The 17,298-nt window shown below is 33.4% G+C and overlaps 1 protein-coding gene across 11 annotated transcripts; it reads right to left on the bottom strand.

Annotated features, from left to right (window-relative positions):
• Positions 1-610: 610 nt before the first annotated feature.
• On the bottom strand, positions 611-16,762 carry LOC148873650 (F-box/kelch-repeat protein At1g57790-like). 11 transcript variants are annotated; one of them, XM_088964636.1, is made up of 9 exons: positions 16,536-16,762; positions 16,172-16,292; positions 14,270-14,622; positions 11,162-11,346; positions 10,959-11,037; positions 10,616-10,681; positions 10,439-10,525; positions 3,534-3,622; positions 611-1,989 (listed from the first exon to the last, which is right to left on the bottom strand). In XM_088964636.1, exon 9 carries the CDS (start codon positions 1,960-1,962, stop codon positions 817-819), a length of 1,146 nt encoding a protein of 381 aa, XP_088820762.1. In that variant the 5' UTR covers positions 1,963-1,989; positions 3,534-3,622; positions 10,439-10,525; positions 10,616-10,681; positions 10,959-11,037; positions 11,162-11,346; positions 14,270-14,622; positions 16,172-16,292; positions 16,536-16,762; the 3' UTR covers positions 611-816. The 11 variants fall into 11 exon arrangements, 7 of the variants coding, with proteins under 7 accessions (XP_088820762.1, XP_088820765.1, XP_088820767.1 ...); XM_088964639.1 differs by having other exon boundaries at positions 14,270-14,649; positions 16,536-16,720; XM_088964641.1 differs by having other exon boundaries at positions 14,270-14,649; positions 16,416-16,554.
• Positions 16,763-17,298: the final 536 nt, after the last annotated feature.

Raw genomic sequence — 17,298 nt, 5'->3', positions numbered from 1 at the left:
CAAATCCAGAAGCTTTTCAGCAAACTTTGAATCTCCCAAGATTATGCCATGTAACGACAAGCCTTATCCTCTCCCCACCCGGATCGGACGGTAACGATAAACTTCATTGACTGGTACATTACTCTCATTCTAAAGCGGAAACAGATTTCATCTACGCAGACCAAGTAAGCCAGGGTCATTTTGTGAGACCCACATCAACTCAACTATATAAGGGCATCAACCCCCCAGGACCTAGGTACGCGCGATTAAGTGCAATCTAGCTCTCCTACTTCTCAAACTCTTAGCTCGCATATACTATTACTGACTTAAGCATCGGAGCGACCTCACCGGATTAGCCACCCTAGGTTCTCTAATACCGCTCTTTCTTTATAGTTTGAGCGATCTATTTGGCAACAGGCGTCCGAGCTGCCCTACAGCTAAGAGCATCCAGATTGCGCACCATCAATTTATATTCAAGTTATGAGTGTCTTTGAGCATGCATTTTTGCTTGTTTTTTGGACAACATTCTAGGTGGATTTCCATGAATCTTCATGTTTTCTGATCATGGGTGATTGGGTGATTTTTTATGTAGAAGGATGTTGAAAGTCTTGATCATCAAAGAATATGAATGTACGTAGTCATGCCAATAAACATATTTATTTTCTCAACAATATATCCCAAGAAAATGTTTATATCATGATTAGAAGATGTTACCAAAGTACCAAGTACCTTAAGATAGTTGACATCATATTTCAGGCAAACTGCATTACATTAGAACAAAGTAGACAAATAAAAAGAGCAAAAAGTCAAAAACATTATTGCAAGAATTGGCCTTTCTCAAGCCATATGAACCCAAGTTGCTGTGGAAGGAAGTACATATGGAATGAGGTTCTGCGTATTTCCATCCATCATATCTATAACATCAACACCACAAGATTGGTCATTTAAGTAAAACAACCGATCATTCGGTTCCAATTCCCCATATAAATGATAAATTTTCATACCAAACGACTTTGCAGAAAAGCATGTATACCTACCAAGAAACCAACTCAAGTTCTTAACTTCATTAACATTCAACTCCTCCCAAGCATTCTGAGCATTATTCAATCTGAAAAACCTAAATGAGCTTAAATTTCTTACTTGAAGAATCACAACCTCCCCTTCATGCTCCCCCATGTAACTTAGCTCAAATCTACTGGCTAAATCAGGTAATTCTGTCCATGTCTGATCTCTCATATTGAAAATAATCATCCCTCCTGTTGCACTGAAGCAGTATACATGCACTCCAAGTACAAGTAAACCACCAAATCCGGTATATGGCATACTCTGGCCATTGTAGGAATACTTGACCCATGCTTTATCACCTGGCTTAGCTATTTGAAGAGTTATTTGTGTAGGGTCATTATACTCAAGAAGAACTACATAGTGAGGGTAGCCATCAAAGGTGGAGAAGGATCCAGCATATGGGTCTTTCGGTTTTACAATGTCTGGCATCTCCAATTCACTTTTAGTAAAGGGGTTATACAAGAACACAGAATCTGGCAACCGTTCGGCCTTTATTCTTTGCAGGGAATCTTTGAACCACCTTAGTCCATTCCTTCTTTGTAAAAGCAACCACCCTTGTTTTGAGTAAATGCTTTTGGTTCCACTGAAGAAGTTAGGGAGCTTAATGGTGTATTTCTCCTTTGAAACACTAATGAATACAAGCTTACTTCTTTCTGAATTCCTAGAGTACATGACCCAAGGTAATGTGTCTCCAGCAGACTGAAACTTCTTGGGGCAGTTTGCAAATGCAAAAGACCAATTATGACAAACAGCAGCTAGCCGCAGGTTATCAACAAAATCTAGATGCTCCATAATCATCCATAGGAGAAGGTGTGGAAGTTCAGACCAATTTTCTTCAGCTGTGAGGCTATGATCTTTTTGATCATTGAACTCTTCTGCAGTCTCTGAAGAGATATACCCAGCATTTGTCATTGTCATTATTTTTGAGGATACAACCTTGAGCCCCTGAGTAAGACAACATCTTTTGATCGTTAATGATGATGAGATACTAATTTTCTATGTTTACCAAATCTGGACAAGGAACAGAAGAAACGAGAATTGCATTTAATATTCAAAATATAATGGGAAAAGAGGCTAAAGAGCTGCAATATATAGTATGCTATAGATCAGTTCTATGAACCTTCTGAGTTCTGATCTTGCAACGTAGCCAACAAACAATGCTATATATTACCTAAAACCTTCAGGCTCAGTTTGGAAAGAGTACAAATACAAATATGCAGTGTAAATACATAAAAAATAATACAAAATACAAGGTTTTGTACTCAACAAATTTGTATTTGTACTCCTTCCAAACTGAGCATCAGGTGATTATAGGGATTAGATTTAAATATATATGCTCATATGTACTTAAAATTTATATTATATCTATAATTTCTATTGGATATATTATATCTATCATTAAGGCTGTGTTTGTATTTTCAGTGAAGATTATGCTATTTGGTATTCTTTTTTTTGGGGGTAACAATATGCTATTTGGTATTCAATTATAACCTGAATTGGATTCGAATCTGCTAAATATCCGATGGACACGGATATGATTCGATTGGATGGGGTCATTTTGCAGCCCTAGTATTCATTACTGTTAATTGGGTTAACATTCGTGTGTATAACGTTTGATTTCAGCCATGGACGAAAGAAGATTGTGCGAAAATGAACTTCAAATGGAATGTGAATCACTGAAGCTACTTTTGGTTTGAAGGAAAAAGTAGGGAAAGGAAAGGAAAGGAAAGGTAAGGAAACTTTTACAAACTTTGTATATGTTTCCTTACCTTTTCCTTCAAACCAAACATAACCTAAAAGATTACTTGGTGAAAATTCACTAAAAAGTTGATTTATATAGAAAGAAAGAACTGAAAGGGAGAAAAAGAACTTTGTTGCTTTTAAAAGTTTTGGTCAATCATGAAAGAGTTCTGGGGTGGAAAATTTTAATTTTGTGGTGAAAGCATTGCTTTGCACCCCTTTTACATTGAAACAGATGCAGACTAAAGGAGAAAAGAAAACCAAGAAAGAAATAGGAAGAGCACAAAATGCATCTAAGTTTGCATGAGTTATATATGCTTGGAAGTTGAAATATATATATATATATATATATATATATATATATATATATATATATATATATATAACATAAATTTTCATGAGAAATTCAGGCAGAGCAATAAATCATATGCTTCTCCATAAAACAATTTACACTTCGTATTCATATTCAAATTTCAAATTTCAAAGAGCTGAAATCAACAGGAACTAATCCTAAGATGTGACTGTCAGACCCATTCTTCCGATACAAACAAGAAAAAGCAATTTGGCTGCTCGGTGCCTTTTTCCTCAAAACTGCACCTAAATGGAAAGGTTTAAGAAAAGAAGGGGAGTTGTGTACTCAAAATCAAAATCGGGGATACCATGAATCAGTTCATGACCTTCACTAGTATTTTAAATAGGATTTGTCCCAAAAAAACAAAAAGGATTTGAGGCATTGTCTGGAGACTTACCAATTCTAGCAGCAGCAGACAGTTGCAATGGTCGTCGGCAGGGGAATCGATGGCAACTCTCTCTCTCTCTCTCTCTGTGTGTCTGCTATCTACACGATGATCGGTTAAATAAAAAGGATGGGAAGAAAGAGGAAACGTAGATGGATATAATTTTTAATTGCAAACAAACGTGAAGGATTAGAATTCATGGTGGTACCGGTACCGAGAGTCTGGGGCTAATAGAGTGTCGTACTAAAGCTATATTTTCTTACCATGAACAGTGTCAGGGTCGACGACTACTGGAGTGGGCCCCTCTTAATAATAATCTCGAAGACAATTCAGATCCGAAGAAAATCCATGCACACAACGTCTCACAGCACATCTCCGCCGTGTATTAAGAGCATCTCCCGATCATGACATCATCATCATGAGATTATCATGGGAAGATGTTTTCAATACACGGCAAGCATATGCTGTAAGATGTGGGGAGCAATCTTGTGGGGGACTGATTTTGGTCTCGTAACATCTTGTCTATCATCCATGGTAGAAACAGCTTGGTGCGGAGCATGGCCATTGGATTATTATTATTTGCACATTATGTTATTTTTTGGTACGCTTGACTGTATGATACAAGAGAAGAGATTGATTAGGGTGCAAATGGATCGGATTCAAGATTCAGTCCTATTTGGTCAAATTTGGATCACTCTTGTTCGGATCTTCAAATTAGATCGGATCAGGTAATAGGAAACAGTTAGAAATCAGATCGGATTCGGATCATCCCTATATGATCCAATATATATTATATATTTATAAACAGAAATATATATATGTTATTTATTTATTTATTTATAAATATATTTTTTGTACTATATTTTTATAAATTTGTTATATTATTTATTTTTTTATAAAAAATGTGTATATATATATATGATGAAAACAACTAAAAAATACTTATATTTTTTGTTTTTACTTTATTTAAATTAGAATATTTTATTTTTCTTTTAATAATTTATTAATTTTTAAAGAAAACAAGTTGGATCGGATCAAATCCAAAGATTCGACTTATCGATAGGATTCAAATTCAAATTGAGTCCTATCAGATCCAATTGGATCCAATCCGACATGAATAGTATCGGGCCATATTCGAATATACTCTTATTCAAATTCGATCCAACTCGTTTAAATCCCTACAACTGGTTCCATTTTACCCAAAACCTAGTCCTAGCCATAAACCATTGTAAGGGTCAACGGGTTGTTGATCCATTCAATGGTTTTTGGTCGTTTCCCGTTCAATGGTTTTTGGTCGTTATTTATTTATTTATATTTTTAATTTTTTATTAAAACAGGTCATCTTTTTGAACCAAACAGTCGAACCGTTGACCTAGAAACTGGTGGCCAAAACAATTCTAATTATGGGTTGGTTTTTAAAACATTGGATTTTGGTTTCCATTAACTAATATATCCATATTTTTTTAGACTAGTAAGTGTGCACGTGCTTTGCACATGATAATGATAGTAATAATGTATCTACATTTTTCTATAAACTTTATGTATTTTTTATTTTTTGCTTTTATATTTTTTTATCATTAATCGAATGTGGATTGAAAATCCAAATCTAATTACATAAACATCTCATCCAAATATATGATTATCGGATAGAGGTGTGAAGTTTCAAGTATCATTGATAGGCCTATTTGCTTGGCTAGATTATTATTATTTTTTTAATATTTAATCTTTTTGGTCTATCTTTTTTTGATCATTTGTCATAAACTATAAGATTTAAATAGAGGGAATTGAATGGGGTGAAAAGTAGTAGTTCAATTTACAATTTAAACATCATAACTAAATATTAGTGTAAAGATATAATTATAGGTGTGTTCAATTTTTTCTATAACATTTTTTGTATTTGTGTGTAAAAATAATTTTAATATGCCACATTTAATTTTTAACTTTTAATATGATAAATAAAATATATGATATTATACATGTACCTAAATGTTTTTTTTTTTGCAAAATCTATGTATTCTTTTTCATTTTTGTATTTTATTAACTTTTTTATTTATTTATGACATTAAAGGTTAACATGTTTGACCCAAAATTTGAACTATTGATCTTTGCCAAATAGTAAAATAATTTCATTTTTGGTCAGTTCAAAATGATGTATTTCATTTTTATTACCAATAAAAATAATTCTTTTTTATTACACTTTTTTTTTTTTAATTCGATTAATAAAAATATCATAAATGTGTCAATTTTTTCTACATTTTTGTAAGTTTCTATATTTATTTCTATTTTAAAAAATTTATTACCTAACTATGAATTCGTAGGTTGATCAATTTGATTCAGATGGTTGAATTTTTAGCCACCACTTGGATTAAAAATTGTTTTGTTTTTGAATTAGTTTTAAAATATATGGTTTTATAATGTTAAAATATTGACATAGATCTAATTTAATAAGAGAAAATGGGAGTTATTAATTTAAGTGTATGAATTAATAAGAGACGATTAAATGAGGTGAGAAGTAATAATTGAAATTACGTTTTCAACATTACCATTAGAGATGGACTAAATACACAATTATCGGCATTTTAGTAGACACTAAAGTTGGCATTAAAGCTTTAATAAAATGACTTTTATACCCATTCTCAAACAAAAAAGTAGAGCATAATTTTAGTCCAAAAAAAGTTTCACATTGCATTCACACTTTTATATATAGTACTAGTAGGGGCCCGTGCGATGCACGAGACAATCCAATATTCAATTGGACAAATGAAAAAGATCAATAGGAAATATAAAGTTGTGCGATGTATTGGCTTATGAGAAATCTTGGCTTGAGACCATGTGTATGTGCACATATTTCCTACCTTGACTTACCTTGATGAATGATGTAAATGTTCATTTGCCATCTATTAACAAACATGAAGTAAAAGCTAATGGTAGCTAGCAAGATGCCTACAGGCTGGTTGATAAGGTCTCTCTAGCTAGTCGTAGTAGAGACTTGGAATTGAATCCGCCTGCACTTGGGTTGGGAGGGTTATGGGTTGGGGGATACATTACTCCCCGTTGTGTAGCCATTCAAAAGAAATTAAAAAGAAAAAACTAATGGTGGTGCATAAAACCGTGACAAAAATAAATTAAAAGATGATACTTGTATTCTAGTTACAATCTAGAATTTATATTCATATATTTGTGATAAACACATCTACAATTGTAATAATCTATTTAAAAAAAATAAAAAAGTTGGTCTAAAAGTAGGTCTACCACAATGTGAGGTCCACCGACGCCCAACTGCGGAGACTCAAAGCCTCGATATGTAGAGGGATGCTTAGTAACCATCTCAACTAATGGTTAAAAATTAAAACATAAAGAGATTCCTTGTATGAATTCAGCTAATCTTATATGGTCCAAATTCAAAATCACATTTGTGATTTGTGAACAAGAATAAAAAAATAACACCTTGTCCACTTAAATATTTGGAAACAAAAACATTGATGAATATTTATTTTTCTTGCATGTGTGTTTTATGGAGTGATTCCATTAAGTTAAAGTAATTCTAGGCAATTAAGGCCATGTTTGGGAGTGCTTAAGTTAAAAATAAGTGCTTATTTGAATAAGCACTTATTTGCATTCCAACTTTTTCAAGTGCTTATTTTTTAAAATAAGCACTTATTTTATATTGGGCATTTGGTAGTGTTTTTCTCTAATAAGCACTTAAATAAGCATTTGTAACTATTTTGTACTTATCTTTCTTTCAAATTTTCAAAATATACCCTTTGAAAGTACTTTTATTAAATCACTTTTATAAAAACACTTCTATGAAAGCACTTTTACAAAAGCACTTATAAAAGTACTTTTATGAAAGCACTTTTAAAAAAGTTCCCTTACGAAAGCACTTGTGAAAGTACTATTATGAAAGCACTTTTAAAAGTACTTAAGTGCTTTCATAAAAGTACTTCTACAAAAGTGATTTTATAAAAGTACTTGTATAAAAGTGCTTTCACAAAAGTAATTTTTATAAAAGTTCTTTCGTAAAAGTACTTTTATAAAATTCAACTAGGGATAACTTTATAAGTGGTATTTTAAAATTCAACAAGGGATAATTTTGAAAGAAAAAATTGAATAAGTTTTTATTGTATAAGCACTTAGGAAAAGCTAGAAAATTGAGCTTAAAAAATAAGCCCTTATTTTTAAAATAAGCACTTATTTTGGGCTTATTTGCCAAATACCTATAAGTGCTTAATGATCCAAATAAACACTTATTTTTAAGCACTCCCAAACATGGCCTAAGTCTCCAAACCAAAGAATCTCTTGCGAGGCAACTAACCTACAAAAGAAAAAGACCAAGTCAATAATAGGTAATAAATAAATAAATAAAATAAACAATACCTATGGCATGCAAAAAGATTTTGACTCAGACTGAGTCCATTAGGCCTTTCTTCAATGTTTTTCCCTCCAAATACATAGATTGTTGCATTCCGCCCTCTCAAGTGAAATTTGACCCAATTTGTAACTCAGGCAAGAAATGCAAAAACGATTTCTAGGCCCATACCCAATACATTAGGCAATCAAACTCCGTTGGTTGGGAAGAGAACATAAGAAAGTGAAATAAACTAATAGCTTCCAAATCATTGTAATTATTATTTATTTTTCTAAATTAGTAGCTTCCAAATATGTCACTTTAAAACATTAAACTTGATGAAATTGGGTAAGCATTTTCAGTGGCATAGTGAGGCTACCTTTGCACCTTAGTGCTATATCATTAGGCATGGTCAAGTTGGCATCTAGAGATGAATCGAGTGAGTACCACTAGGGGTGTCAATTGGATTGGATTTGGACCAATCCGATCTAGTCCAATGTGAGTCTATTATAAATGGACTAGGTCCAATCCAATCCAATGAATGTTTTGGACCAATTTGGATCGGTTCAATTCAATGTCTGGACTGTTAAATCTGTTCAAATTCATTTTGATTTAGATTGGTTTTATCCCAAACCTAGTCCATTGATACATATATTCTTATCTTATATCAAGGGATCAGATATTGGCTTAATCCAACCCAATCCAATATAAATTTGTTACGGACGGACTAGGTCCAATCCAATCTAATAAATATTTTCGACTAGATTGATCCAATCCAATATGTCTTGTTTGGCCCATCCAACCCGTTCAAATTGGTTTTGGATTGGACGGCAGTCCATTGACACCCTTAAGTACCACCCCTTACCAAGGAGTAGAAGAAACCCTAACACAAAACATGGTAATAGTTGTAAGATATATGTAATAAAAAACTATAAAAAAATAAATCTTGACAACCTATCAACCACTAAGAAATTGTCCAAAAGAATTGAGAGATGACCTACACATCACATAATAGTTGTAAGATATATGGGTCATTTGTTTTTTATATTTTTAATTGGGAACCATCCAAGCAACCAATTCTGTTTTACCCAGTCCCACTCCCTGGCCAAAAACCGCTGAATCAGTTAACAACCCATTGACTCGAGTGATCGAATCGTCAACCCATTGACTTGTTCAATGGTTTTTGGCCATTTTTCTATTTTTTTCTAATTTTTGTTGTCAGAACTGGTCGTTCGTTCGAACCAAGTAATCGAACTGTTGACCTAAAATCCGGTGGCTAGAATGATTCCATTTTCAGGTCGTATGAGTCACACGCTCGAATGACATAACATCATGGTTTTTAAAACTGAATCGATCAAGGGTCCGGTTACCGGGTCGAACTGTTGACCCGTTCTGACAAAAAAAATTAAAAAATTTATAAAAATAAAAAGGTCAAAACCATTCAAACAATTCGATATCTAGTTATTATCAATATTTATAATAACTATTATATATATAATTAGATGATTATATATATCTAATTATCCAACAATATTTATATAATTAATAGGAAATGGGACCCGAGCGGTCGAACCATCGATCCGTTGACCTGTAAAATAGGTTTTGATCATTTTTTATTTCTTTAATTGGGAACCATCTAGGCAACCAGTTCCGTTTTATCCTAATCTCGGTCCTTGGCCAAAAATCGTTGAATCGGTCAATGACCCGTTAACTCGGGTGGTCGAACCATTGACTCGTTCAATTGCTTTTGGTCATTTTTTTTTTATTTTTTTTTAATTTTTGTTGTCAGAATGGGCCATCTGTTCGAACTGAACAGTCAAAGCGTCGACCTAAAAATCAGTGGACAGAACGATTCCGTTTTTAGGTCGTATGAGTCACACGCTTGAATGACGTAACACGTATGGTACTACTTAATGGACCTCACACACTCAATTTTTTGCCTATAATTTTTATTGTCAGAACAGGTTGTCCATTTTTTTATTTTTTTAATTGAGAACCTCCCAGGCAACAAGTTCAGTTTACCCCAATCCCGGTCCTTGGCCAAAAACCATTGAATCGGTCAACGACCCATTGACCTGGGTTGTCGAACCGTCAACCCATTGACCCATTTAATGGTTTTTGGCCATTTGTTTATTGTTTTAATTTTTATTGTCAGAATGGGCCATCCATTCAAATCGGATGGTCAAACCGTTGACCCAAAAACCGGTGGCTAGAACGGTTCCATTTTCGGGTTGTATGAGTCACACACTCGAATGAAATAACATCATGGTTTCTAAAACTGAACCGGTCAGGGGTCTTGTTACCGAGTCGAATGGTTGGCCCGTACTGATAAAAAATATAGAAAATGGCAAAACCGTTTGAACGATTCGATATATAGTTATTAACAATATTTATAATAACTATTATATATTTATATAATTAGATAATTATATATCTAATTATCTATCAATAGATAATTATAACATAAATCTAATAGACAATGTTTATAATAACTATTATAAATATTTATATAATTAGATAACTCTTATATAATTAATAGAAAATCAGTTGCTCTAAAAAACTCAAGTACCTTTGAGCCTTTTGGAGATCAAACTTCTCTAGTTCTCTATTCCTTAATTATCGCTTTTATTCATAGCATATGGCCATATGCAATCAGCTGTACATCAAAAATTGCAACTCAATGAATCTATACATAACAAGAAGTAAAATTAAATAAAAGCAAGACTTGCTTTATAAATGCCCTTACCTATACAAATGGAAATGAACCCGTTAAATGGTCAAGGGATTCCTCTAGACTTCCTGTTCAAAAGCACTAAGAAGACAAGAAAATAAAATTTGCAAAAGATTCCATAGATATGCATTTTTAATTCATCAAACATAATACTTAGATGCTCAAAAATAAAAAATCACAACCACAAGTAATAAAAAGATCACAGACTAAGTCCAACAAGTATTAAACACAAATCAAAATTTCAAATTCAACATAGAGTTTAGTTCACTAATCTAATCATCCAAATTCTCAAGATATGTTGGCCCACTTTTCAATGGTACCAACTACCAACCAAAGCCAAGTGGTATTTCACAATCACCTTCATCTTCATCTTCGGGAGGTTGTGTTTCATCTACATCTCCAACTTGGGTGTTGGTTGCATTTTCCTCTATGATTCCCTATTGCTCAGTGAAAAATTCATCATCACCATCAAAAGAATGAAAACAGAAAATTAGAACTAAAAAAATAACCAAAATAATCAAGTATGGAAATGTCATTTGAGATAATATCAATGATAGTTACCATCAGTCCTAGCTCTTTTTCTTGATAGTAATTCCATTATTGGAAATGTTGTCTCATCAGCTTTAAACATATTACCCTTCTCATTACCATCAAGTAATTGAGGATCCTCATTATTGTGCACTATCCAATCTTCTACAACATCAACATGTTCATGCCCAATTGGGTCAAGACTTTAAATTTTTCTCCTATAAAGCAATAAATGATATATTAGATGCAATGAAAACATAAAAAAAAAGGAACAATCATGAAACATAAAACATTTACTCATCCATCACATGTAGGATGCAATGAACATATACTAAGTTATTGAGCCTTTGGTGCTCCAACCTATTCCTTCTCTTTGTGTGTATACATTAAAAAACACTCCAATTGCATTCATGTCTACATATCTAGCTAAGGTCCATACAACAATTCTTTTCAAACTTGGAGTGTCACAACCAAATCTCGACTACGGTTCACCTATATGCAATGAAATAGAATTGATTTAATTTACAAAATAAAATTGAAATAATAAACATGTTATAAGGAAAAAAAAAATATTTAATACCTAGAGGCATTGACTTAAATGTCTTCACTGAGAAAACTCTTCCAAAATTACCATGACAATTTTAAAAAATAGTAAGTTTTTTGTTCAACTTTATCTCTTCATCATCTATCAATAATCTCCATGGTTGATATATTGGAAGGCTGGGTTAAAATAATACCTTACAAGATGAAGCCTTTGACCCATTTGTCTATTCCTTCTTCTATCAATAATCTCCATGGTTGGGTCATATTCAACTTTATTATAATTAAAATACATTTTTAATGGTTCCTTTACCTTCAACATAGCATGATACATATACTCCATTTGTCTATTTCATCTTCTATCAATAATCTCCATGGTTGGGTCATATTCAACTTTCTTATAATTAAAATACATTTTTAATGGTTCCTTTTCCTTCAACATAGCATGATACATATACTCCATTGTAGGCCTAAACTCAAAATCTACAAGTCTCAATGCCCTAATAAGAAGTGATGTAAAACTCACAATCATTTTGCATTGTGCCCAAAATTCATAATCCAAAACTATTTTTATTAATTCCTTCCCCTTAGCATCTTTAGCATACCTAGAGTCAATAAAACATCGGTCTATCACTAAATTTTGCAAATCATGCATGTGCTACAAAATGTTATCCAATGCAATGAAATTAGTTGTGAAACAAGTGGCTCCAAAACATATTATCTCTATCCAATCACGTTTCTTCCTTAGCATTGAAGTACAAAAATATGATTTTAGACAAATTTGGTAATTTTAAATGCACGTTAAACCACATTTGCAACATAATCCATTTTCATAATTTCCTTTAACATCAAATTTAGACAATGTGTTGTACAAGGTAACCAATATATCCATGGAAATTCTAATTCCAATAATCTTCCTGCATCTACATAATTTGCAACATTGCCAGTGTGATCACCTGAGCAATATTTTCTGATTTTACCCAATCAATAACTTCCTTAAACAAAAGAAATAAATTCTCTACACTCTTGACTGTTTCAAAAGCATCTACAGACTTTTACGAAGTTTATCAATTGACATTGCACCTTCTAAATTAAATCCTTCAACAAATTGGTCATACAATTACGATATGAATGAGCTTTGTACCCTAAACCAATAGTAGCAAGTGCATCCAACATAGACTGAAAATATCTTGAATGCAAAACAATCAAGAGAATACAAGCATCACACAACGACTTCATAACAACATGATCCACATGAATAATTACTCCCTTAGATGTCAATACACTTTTAATACCAGGTTATGCACCAGTGGTTAGTGGAGCGAAATGGCTAGTTATTAGCCCTGAAGATGCTTTCCCCTTTCTCTATGATGTAGTTGGTTTTCTCCCTTGCTAAATATCATGTGTATTAGGTGGATCTATTTCCCTAATCTCAACATCATCATCATTATCATTCCTTCTGTGCTCTAGTGTCAACAAAATTCATTAGATGCTTTTCACCTCTTTTTCTTTCATTGATTTCATTCAATGATTACTCCATTTTGTATCTTACATCATAGGGTACTTTACATCAAATTGCAACATCACATTTTCTTTGGGCAAGTCATCCTATTAATCCCTCCCCTTTTAAAAGTCTTTTGACATTAAACACATGTCAATGACTTTGATCCATTAAGAGAGACAACTTTAAGGGAAACATACTCTCAAGTAGAACTAGTTTTTGCCCTAGCATTTGATGAAATGGACTCTTGTGATGAAACTGGATCAGATGTATTAGTATTTGGACTTTGGGATTCTATCATCTTAATTCAACCAAAGAAATCCAACTTAAAAATAAACCGCCTCATACAAACACAAAATGTAAAATTTAGATTTTAGAATAGCACATTCATTGACTAAAAGAACCAACCAAAATGTAAAATCACTCCATACAAGCAAAAAGTAATTAAGAAAATAATTAACCAAAATGTAAAATCACTCCATTGAAAAATTTTATCATATTGAGTTTTCCAATAAAAATTAAGCAATTTTCATGAATCATGATAATTTGCATATGACAATCAATCAAGATGGTGTTGTTTTACCAATAGAGTTTTCTAATAAAAATTAAGCAATTTTCATGAATCATGATAATCTGCATATGAAATTTGCTTGTAGAAATGTGAGTAAATTGCTTGTAGAAAATTAAGAAAACTTTCAGCACCTGATCATCATATGAAAATTAAGCAAAATCTGTATATGAAAATTAAGCAAAACTTTCAGCAGAAAATTTGCATATGAAAATTAAGCAAAACTTTCAGCAATTTTATCGTATTGAGTTTGTAGAAAATTACTTGTAGAAAAAAAAAGGAGATTTTATCATTTTTTGACATCATCTAATCATCATCATCATTCACATAGCAAATAAGCAAGGAATTGAAAAAAAAAATTAATAAAACAAAATTAATTAAGCCAATGTGAGTTTGTGAATCTCTGTAATTAGTTAAGCAAAGAATTCAGAAAAATAATCAAGCAAGATCAATTAAGCAAAGAATTAAGCAAAAAAGTTCAAAGAATCAATTAAACTCACAAAAAAAATTCCAAGAAGTAAGCATTTTATACCTTCAAATCTTTCGCGGTTTCACTGTCGGTAATGATGGTGTCACAGTGGGTTCACCACCGGTGGGCTCAGGCTTGGTTGCAGGTGATTGTCGCTGCAAGTGCTGCTGCAACTTGCAGAATCGCCAATGGTGGTGTTACTGCTGCTAGAAACCCCTACCCGCCACTGCAAACTTGCCGGCCGCCGTTGCAAGTCGGTCGTTGGACCTATTACTACTGCAACTATTACTGTTGCAGCTTGGAAGTGCTGGAAAATCAACGCTCGCCGTCATAGATGAATCTCACCGCCATCGTCGGTTGCCGTTAATCATCGTTGGTCGTTGTATGTTCCCGTCAGATGCCATAAGTCGTGGCCACTGCAGGTGGTCGGTTAGGTGTGAGGGCTGAGAGGGGGGAAGCGTTAGAATGAAAATGGGGGTTCTAACCCTAAACATTCGTAACTCGTAAGATTTGGAATGGGGATATGGGGACCATTATATTTTGTGTTTTCTTTTTATTTTATTTAATTTAAAACAACAAAAATTAAAAATTAAAAATGATAACCCACAAACCACTACCCAGGTCAAACGGTTTAACGGTCCGACTGTCCGGGTCAATGGTTATATGAATTTTTCAACGGGTTTTAATGCCTTACCGGTTTATAGTATAACCGAACCAGGGGCTGACCAGTTACCGGTTTTTCTGGTCCGGTTTGGTCCGGTTTTGAAAACCCTGGCAGGAAACATTTCATGTACAGCATTACCTAGTCTTTTCCTTGCACAATCTGCAAGGGAAGTCTTATTTTAATCTTCAAAATAAATAATAAAGAAATTTGAAAATGAAACATCAGCTTAGCAAAAACAATCCAAAAACTTGTGGGCAAATTCTTTGGAGCAATGTGAGCATAATTGGTTATAATTGTTCCTGTAGGATGTAAATCCAACTTTAACAAAAGTTGTTGGCATGGCTAGATAGGGGATAGTTGAAGTGTTAGGGCATGATCTGCCAAGCTGCAACCTCACCTAAAGTAGACATCTAGAATATTAGGAACTGTTATAAAAGAGAATGAAAATCAACTTCCCACCAAACATCGTGCAACGTAAAACAACTAAGAAATTAAAACACAAGTTTTCTACGTCATTACTACAAACTTCCTCTCTGTCAAGAATATTCAGGGTCCTCATTTTGTTTGCCTTTCCATGGATTTCATGGATCCTCTTGCCGTTTTGGAGTCAAAATGAGAGAAAACAATTAAGAATAAGAATGGAGCGGAGTCCCTGTTTTGGTGTGAAAATCAGATGGAAAAGAAGAAGAAGAAGAAGAACATATAGAGAGAAATTAGCAACCGAAAAGGAAAACAAGAAAGATACAAACTCGATCAGCTATGCCGTTCCTGGTTCTCCGATTTGAGAGAGGACAAAAAGGTCTGAGGGCGGGAGACGTTTTGGAAGTCCAAACATCTCTCGCCTCTCATTGGATTTGATTGCAATTACGTGGATTTAGAAAAAAGAAAAATAAAAAAATAGAAAACTAAAATGGAATTTCGTGCAATGAAAGACATGTTGAGATGGCATATTCCCTTTTAGTATATATATAAATAGATTTATGTGGGGTTCATGGAAAATTTATTTTTTAGATGTATCACTTGTATGTTTTTTTTTTTTTTTTTAACGGCCCTTAGGCATCATATGTCATTCAATCAAGAAATTGAAACAAAAAATGTCAACAAGACTAATCATAAAAATCAGAAACAATTTCTCAATAGAACAAAATATAAAAGTGGATGAAAGAGAACATAAAGAACTTCTGCAATCAAATAAAGTTGAATAAAAATCACCAACAGAAGTAGACAAGCACATGTCTCCAATCCACCACAAACGGATTCTAAAAAATTGCTTTCGTCAGAGAACTGCAAACGGAACTCACCATGAACTGCATGCCAGAGAAATGTGAACTGATTCAATCATAGATGGCAATCGTAAATCTACATCCATCAGTAATGATCGCCCAATAAAGAGTACAAGGAAAGAACCCCATGTCAAAATGCCTGTAGAAAGAAAAGAAAACACAAAAAGAGTCAGAGAAAATAGTGGGAAAGAGAAGAGCAAACGATAGGGGAAAGGTGAGAGAAGAATGAACAGATGGGAGAAAAACAGGGGAAAAGGAGAACCCAAATGGGAGAAACTAGAAAACAAAGCTTCAAGAAAATTCAAGAGGAAGCCTCGGGAAAACTCGAGAGGAAGCTTCTCTCGAAATAGAGATAGATAGATAGAGAGAGAGAGAGAGAAACCAGATGGGGAAAGGGGAAAGGAAAACCCAAATGGGCGGGACTCCCCCGAAGGGAGCTAGCCCAAAGAAAACCCTAGCGATCGCCCCCTTTCTGATGTATCACTTGTCAACACTTGAATAAATTGTCCCTTTTAATAATGACTTTTATGATTAAAACGATCGTTATATTATTTACATGTTTGGACCATTCCATTATTTCTCTCACTTTCTTCTTTTATTTTGTAAGATTTGGGCGCATCCAGAGATTCTGAGTGAAGGTGATGATTCCCTTTTCCAAATTTCCATGTGGAAGTCCAGTAATTTAGGAGGTTGCGTTATTGATTTTGTACATCTTTTTTTATATATTCTTGTGAACAGGGACCTTCCTTTTTTAATAGAATCTTCACTGATCCGAAAACAGAGGAAAATTTAAAGTAAAAGAAAGGAGAGTCCCTGTTTAGTTATTACCACCAAATGGGGTTGCTTGTTTCTCCTTTCTAAATTGTGGAATCCAGTGATTAAGTAGAAGAAAGGACGGTCTCTGTTTTCTCTTTCTTTCTCATGTGGATTGTAAAGCAAAAAGTTAATGGGTCGATGTTGAGGCCTATTAAAAAAGAAAAGTAGTCTGTTCTGTTTCAGAAAAAATTGGTAGCTACAATTACTTTGTTTTCTTTTGCTTTCTTTTTATTCTTTTAGTCCTCAAGACCTTGATGTGCTTTTTTCAGGGGGATTGTAAGGACTGAATTATTATGCACGGGTGCAGGTCTTGAAGCTTTCGGTGGCTA

Source organism: Nelumbo lutea, chromosome 1, assembly GCF_056320005.1.
Source record: "Nelumbo lutea isolate HS-2025 chromosome 1, American lotus-T2T, whole genome shotgun sequence".
Lineage (NCBI taxonomy): Eukaryota > Viridiplantae > Streptophyta > Magnoliopsida > Proteales > Nelumbonaceae > Nelumbo > Nelumbo lutea.
Note: the sequence above shows the minus strand (reverse complement) of the source record. Positions and strands in the feature narration are given on the sequence as shown.

What these genes read in the sequence shown, in the direction of transcription:
- LOC148873650 (XM_088964636.1), bottom strand. Translation starts at nt 1,962, where the DNA reads ATGACAATGACAAATGCTGGGTATATCTCTTCAGAGACTGCAGAAGAG.